We start from the raw sequence: 7,076 nt of genomic DNA on the forward strand, positions 1-7,076 counted from the left end.
GCGGGGCCAGGAGCGGTAGCACCTCTACCCTGCACGGACCCCTCGCCCCTCTCCGAAGCAATCGAAGAGGAAGCAAGAGAGCCCAAAGTCGGGCGGCAGCGGTAGCCAGGGATGACAAAGATTTTCATTCCGCTGTCCCGTCGCTCCGAAGCAGAGGCAGGCGAGAGAGCGGACAAACCTCTCCGTTTTTCCACAGACCTCGCTCCCCAGAGCCGGCCGGCAGCACTCCGGGCCAGGCCAGCACATTTCGGACCCTGCCCAGGGGAGCCGGGAGCCAGGGCATGGGCCTCCTCCAGCCCCTTGCCTTCTCCCCACCGGAGGTCCCGGCCGCTCCAGGAGTTTGCTGGGACCTGGCTTGTCTTCCCCCACCCCACTGCCGGCCAAAGCCGAGCACCTCCCGCGCCTTCCAAGGGAACCTCTCCGGGATGGAAGCTTGCTCGGTAGACAGAGACATTAAGCGGTAAAAATCGCAGCAAATGTGTCCTGCGATGTTATATGCACGAACACACACTCACACGGACACACACGCGCGCACACACAGGCACGCACCACGCCAAGCTGGTGGCGGTGGTTAATTCCTAATCAGAATGATGGACAGCAGAGACAGAACAATACAAACTAATGGCTGTGTTGCTGATCACTTTACCCCTTGATTAAAGACACCCAATTATGGCGCAGAACAGTGTCGTAATTATGTTCCTTAATCACATCCAGGAGGTTTAATTGCCTTAACGATGTGTTTCATTAAATGAATTTAGGTATTATAGTCGACAGTTTTCATACACAGTTGTTTTCAAATTAACATAATATTAGACATCGTCATGGAAATTGTTTTAATAATCATAATTAGACGCACCCAGCCTTTGTCTAGTAAATGCTGAGAGACGCTTCTCCTTGCGCCTGGGGGCTGATCTGCCCACCCTCTCTGGGCTGCCTTCCCACAGCTCCGTGGCACTTTACAGTTATGTTTCCTGAAAAGTTACAGGTTCTGATTAATCTTTTTTGATGGGAAGTGGAGCAGAAAATATTTATCCCCTTCCCCCGCCTGTAGTGCTGCCGTCGGGAGAGGCGGCTCCGCGGACGGCCGGCGCCGCCCGAGGGGAGGGGGGAGCCGCAGGACCGGGACCCCCAGCCCGGGCTTAGCGCCGAGCACACAGCCTGGGGGGGCTCCCTGCTTCCCCTGCCCTCGGCTTTGGGGCAGGGCGGAGGGTCCACAAGGGGAGGGGCGGCTCCAAGGCTCGGCGGATTGGGAGGAGGAGCGGGGGGGGGCGGTCCTGCAGCGTGCCCCGCGGCACATCCAGCCCCACGGCTCGGGGCGGGCCGGGCCCGGCACTGCCCCACGGCCGCCGCGGGAGCGCCAGAAACGCAGCGAGCGAGGAACTTCTCGCCTCCCTGCCTGGGACACCCTGAGTGGGGTGATGGGGAGGGTACTGGGGCGCACTCAGAGCAAGGCAAAGGAAAGAAAGCTACCCACCCCCACCGTCCACCTCCTTAAATCTGGATAGATATGCTTAACAAAGCACAGCGTAATACAAGCGTTTGTTCAAAATATTTTAATAAAGATTCTTTCCGACATAGATACACATACAAACGGTCGTACATTGCTGTCATAATCTGATTGACCTATTTAATATATATCACTCTTTACACATCCGTGACCTGCCAACAGATCCATCATGGCTCCTATTTTGCCATTCAACCTGACAGTCCGAATTTGTATTATCTGCAAGTAGTGGAAAATAGCAGGACTAGTTCTTGGAAAAAAAAAAAAAAAAAAAAAAAAAGAAAATAATTAAAAAAAAATCTTGATTTACAAATGGCAGCGAGACAGCCACCCAGCCATGCAAATGCAAACTCAAACTGAAGGCTCACTTTGGGTAAATAGCTACTTCTTGCTTTTCATCGCTCATTTTTCTTAAAAAAATAAAATTCATAAAACCAACCAAACAAACAAAACCCCCCCCAAAAAAACAAAATCACGAACCAAAAGCCCACCCCACACATCACTTGAAAAAGGAAGAGAAGAATTCCACGCGTTCTGTAAATTAGCCTAAAGTATTTTAAAGTATTTCAACTTAAATAGTCATCCACAGAATAATTTACATACACATTAAAAGCGGTTTAAATTCTACCTCCGAAAACACAGCGCCTGGGAAAACATTGGCTTGGCAAGTGTTCTTTTAGCAGCTATTGCTCTGATGCCTTGTAAAAGTAAATAGTTATTACTTGTTATAATGCAATGAATACCCTTTCAAAAATCAGTTGGTTGAGCAATTAAGAATACACTTTTCCTGTAATTTTTGGACTGAAGCAATTTATTAAAGCTCAATTTAAATACAGGGATGATGCAACTTAAAATCCAGATGACCTTTCATAAACCTAAGCAGCTCGGATACATCAACATTTCTGGTTATATGTTGTTGGCAAATAAATGTTTTAAACACTTGGCACACAGTTTAAGTTAATCCATAAACAGAATTTTAGAAGCATTTAAAGTAACTGCACATAAGACCCATGACCTTAACACATGATAAATATTGTTGGCGTGGAAGGGTCATTTTAAAGAATAACAAATAAATAGCATGTCTTGTTTATACATCATTGCAAAGTGGAAAGAAACAAGGTGCACATAAATATTTCTTTTAAAAATGCGATACTTTCAGCCACACGGAGTAGGGGTTTTGATCGGTTATTTTTTGTCTTTTTTTTTTTTTTAACTCTCTCGATTTTTTTTTTAAATCACTCTCACCAAACTTCGCGCATTTTCACAGGATCAAAGTTTAGAGACGATAAAAAATACGAAGTCTTCCATAGCAATGATCCAGTCTCTTTGTTTCTGCGAGTCACTTAAATAATAAGTTTACATTTCAAGTTTGTTTGTTTCCTGGCTCAGAATAATAATAATAATAATAATAATAATAATAATAATAATAATAATAATAATAATAATAATAATAATAATAATAATAATAATAATACTGCTAATAATAATTAATTTAAAAAAAAAAAAATCTATGTTCAAGTGCCCTCTCTGATTTGTCCCCGGCGATAGCCCCGGCTCCCAGCCCGGCCTGCTATTTCCCGGCCTCTCCTTTGTCCGGACGCGCAGCGAGCCCCCCCGGCGCCCCCCGGGCCGGGCCTTCCTTCCTTCCTCCCCGCGGCACCCCCGGCCCCGCGCCCCCTCCCCGCCGCCGCACGCACGCTGGCTCCCGTCGCGGTCCCGTCTCGGCGGCAGCCCAGAAGAGCGAGGCGAGGCGAGTCGGGGCAGAGGGCGGCGGGGCCCGGGCAGCGGTCAGTCCCTCCCCCGCCTCCGCGCCCCCCGGCCCCGGGCCGGGCCGCCTGCTGTCGCCGCTCCCCGGGGCCGCGGCGGCGGCGGGGGGCGGCCACGGCGGCGGCGCTTAAGGCTTCTCCGTGCACTGTTTGCAGAGGCTGGAGGAGACGCTGTTGAAGATGGCACATTTCTCCGGGCAGGAGGTGGCGGGGGGCAGCCCGGCGCTGAAGGGGTAACCGGCCGCCTGCTCGTAGGCGCCGAGGGCGGGGTGCAGCGCCGCCGCCGCTGCCGCCGCCGCCGCAGCTGAGCTGGGCAGGGAGGCGGCCGAGATGGCCTGGCCCTGGTTGAGATAAGCCACCAAGCGCCGCATCTCCTCCAGGGCCTGCGCCTGCATCAGGATGTAGTTCTTGGCCAGGAGGAGCGTGGCGATCTTGGAGAGCTTCCGCACCGAGGGACTGTGCGCGTAGGGGATGACCGCCCGCAGCTCGTCCAGCGCGTCGTTCAGGTCGTGCATCCGCCGCCGCTCCCGCGCGTTGATGTTGAGCCGCAGCGCCTTCTGCTCCTTGGACTTCTTGCTGCCGCCGTGCCCGTGGCTGTTGGAGCAGCTGCCCTCGGCCGCCTTCAGCCCCCCGCCCCCCCCTCCGCCGCCGCCCGCTGCCGGCGAGGCGACGCGCGGGTCCCCCCCGGCGCCGCGCAGCACCAGCTCGCAGCGGCCGTCGCTGTCGTCGTCGGGGCTCTGCTCGCCGCCGCTGCTCTCGGCCACCGAGCTGCGGCTGGCGCTCTCGCCGTACTTGACGCAGACGGAGCCCGGCGGCAGCGCCAGCGGGTCGCCGCCGACTCCGGGCTGCAGCAGCGCCTCGGGCTCCGACGCCTCGTAGCAGGCGAGCGGCGAGGGCTGGCGGTCGCGGGGGTGGGAGAGGTCGAGCCCCGGGGGCGAGCGGAAGGCGGACTCCATGCGCTTGGCCGAGGCGGCGAGGCTCTTGTGGAAGAGGTCCTCTTCTGCGGGCAGCCCCAGCGCCCGCTCCATCGGCGCCCCGCTCGCCTCCGCCTCCTCCGCCCCCCTCAGTTCCCGGCCCGCTCCTCCAAGGCTCCGCGCCGCGGCGGGCGGCTCCCCGGCGTCCCGCTGGCAGAAATCGTTTCCCGGCTCCCGCCGGGGCTGCGCCGTGCCCGGCGCCGCGGCTGCCCCTTCTCCGGCTCCGGCGGCGGCTCGGACTGCGGCTCCGGCGGCTCCGGCTGTGGCTCCGGCTGTGGCTCCGGCTCGGGAGGCGGCTCCGGCTCGGGCTGCGGCTCCGGCAGCGGCTGTGGCTCGGGCTGTGGCTGTGGCTCCGGCTGCGGCTCCGGCTCGCCCTCAGCAGGCGCCGCGCTGGGGCATTGTGCGCTGCCAGTGGAGCCGCTTCCACCGTTTATCTTGCTTGGATTCACCTTCAAGAGATTTCCGGACCCATCAACCAGCAGCCGCCGCAGACGGGGGAGTCTTTTACATCATTATCTCTGAGAGTAGGTTATTATGAAGAAGACTCGCCTGTTGGGACAGAGCTTTCTACCCAATCAGGTTAACGTTTTAATTAATAGGATTAAAACGGTAACAAACAATCCCAGGCGCTATCTGGCCCTGAGTCTGAATAGTTTCTTTTCCCAGGTCTGAAGACAGGCAGCAGCTAGAGCTTTATAAGAGGCGCCTGCTCCATTATTCTCCCTGCCATCTGTATACACAGCTTAACGCATATGTTTGCAAGACGTTGTGTCCTGTTAGTAACCCAACAACTGCCTTTAGCTTGACATGTGTGGCGACTTTCACTCATCAATGAGCACACTAAAAGCCCTACTTAGATCGAAGGATGTTCTTTGCCTCCTTCAGCAAATTACAGCCCTGCACTGCAGAAAAGCCCACTTCAACACTTCTCCTTCCGAGTGCTGCCAGCAGACTTCTGCTAACTTAGCCGTGGAGTCAGGAGTGACACCCTCTCCCCCCAGCCCACCCACCCCCTGCATTTACATTAACTTATAGCTCCCTCCCACCCCCACCCGTCCTCCCAAAAAGCATCGCCTGGGAAAGAAAAACATAGAATTAAAAACCCCGGGAGCAGCCCCAGCCGTCGTGCCCACTCCTGCCCACCGCCTAAGTCCACATTACTTCCTTGGGAGGCGGGTGGTCCCCAGTCCTCCGTCTCCCCACCCCCCCCCCCACCCCCCTCGAACAAACAGAGACCAAACTACGGGGAGGTTCCCCTCCTCCTTCCCTTATTCCTTTTCAAGTAGCAGATTGCTGCTTGCGAGTGATTATCCCCCGTGTCCCTATAAAAAACATAAATCCCCATCAGTTACCTTGAAAATGAACGGATCTGGTGAAAAGAGAGGGCGGGAAGAGAAAGGGCAAAACCCACCAAACTTTTTAAAATTTATTTTTTACTGTGACTGACCAACTCTTTGCAGGTCCGTGCCCTCCTGCCTCCCTCCAGCGAGCCCGACTCTGCTGGGGCACCCCAGCTCTTCTCCCCAAAGCCGGGATGCCGCCGCCGGCGTCAGGGCGAGGCGGCCTCAGTCATCCGGTTACCCCGACCCCCTGCTCCTCTCCCGGGGCTTCTCCTCGGAGCCGGGAACTCTCTCCTCTGCACTCTTCCAGAAGCCGAAGTGGAAACCCGAGGGTCGGTCTGAATTTTGTCCCATTGCTCCTCTGATGCTTGAGGCGAGCAGCTCTCTCTCGCCTTTCTGTTAGCACTCAGAGTATTTAGTGGCAGGTTTTCATTCTTATGACATCAGTAAAAAACAATATTTCCTAACACTTCCAAATCATTCTTATGTGGCAGGATTACTGAAGGCTATGAAATTTTTTGGTTTCTCTGGTTTCATTAAAAACCTTTTAATTGTGTCTTTCGGAGTTGGCCCCAGGTGTTGGACTCTTTTCATTACATTTTGCTCTAATGTGATGAAATTCTAATTCTCTCCTTACCATATGGTTAAATTTCCCCACTGAGAATTAGTTGAAAAAGGAGAAATAATCTATTAATCTCTGTAATAGATTCACAAATGAGGTTTGCCACAGAACCCGTTTTTGAATGGTAATATCAGAACAGTTGGGTGCCTTGTTTCAGGAAAGAAAGGACCAGGCGACAACAGAAAACGTTTGAATTTTCACCTGGAAAGAATGAAAAGAAGCCAAGCTGCAGATTTCAGAGTAATTGACTGAGATTTCATCTAGCGAGGACATGACTACAATACAGACCTTCCTCACCTCGTGTCTCCGGATCAGAGGCGAACATACAAGCCGAGCCCTCCGAAGAGGGAGGGTCTCACCCCCCGCCCCCCAGCCCCATTTGGCTGCTGCGCTTGTCCCTGGTCGCCGTCCAAGCGCACAGTCACCGAGCGCCTCGCTCCCCTCCCCCTTTCCGAGGGATGGATGTCACCGTTAACCTCTATCATTATTAATCCAAAGGCATTTTAGGTTTATTGTTTTTCAATTAGCAACTTCATTTTCCCCGGGATCATAAACAAAGGGCTTTATGTTCGCAACAGGGATTTGGGGTTTTTTTATTATTATTATTTAATCTGTTTAATATCCAACTTGTAAAACTCGTGTGGTCACTTAAGGATGACGGATACTGTTATTATAATTTGATGGCTAGTGGGAACATTTCATTCCTCTCATCTTATTTCTTCGAAGACAGAGGGCTCCGGCTTGATCTCACCCGCTGATCTGTGGGTTCACTAGCACTATCTCCCTCGTTTTTTCTGCAGCTTAAGGGACGACGTACACTGCCTCTCCGCAGGCGGCGGGCCGGGCCCCGTTGCCCCGGGGCTGCGGCCG

General features: G+C 53.7%; 1 protein-coding gene across 1 annotated transcript; it reads right to left on the bottom strand.

The window, feature by feature from the left end:
* Positions 1-3,398: 3,398 nt before the first annotated feature.
* Positions 3,399-5,128, bottom strand: BHLHE22 (basic helix-loop-helix family member e22). The gene has a single exon (XM_005517125.2). It carries the CDS (start codon positions 4,296-4,298, stop codon positions 3,399-3,401), a length of 900 nt encoding a protein of 299 aa, XP_005517182.1. The 5' UTR covers positions 4,299-5,128.
* Between the last annotated feature and the right edge of the window lie 1,948 nt (positions 5,129-7,076).

Source organism: Pseudopodoces humilis, chromosome 1, assembly GCF_049639895.1.
Source record: "Pseudopodoces humilis isolate 2021_Gansu_Grassland_sample_001 chromosome 1, ASM4963989v1, whole genome shotgun sequence".
Classification (NCBI taxonomy): domain Eukaryota; kingdom Metazoa; phylum Chordata; class Aves; order Passeriformes; family Paridae; genus Pseudopodoces; species Pseudopodoces humilis.

Bases quoted from the DNA above. Each gene is read 5' to 3' on its own strand.
- BHLHE22 (XM_005517125.2), bottom strand. From the start codon at position 4,298: ATGGAGCGGGCGCTGGGGCTGCCCGCAGAAGAGGACCTCTTCCACAAG.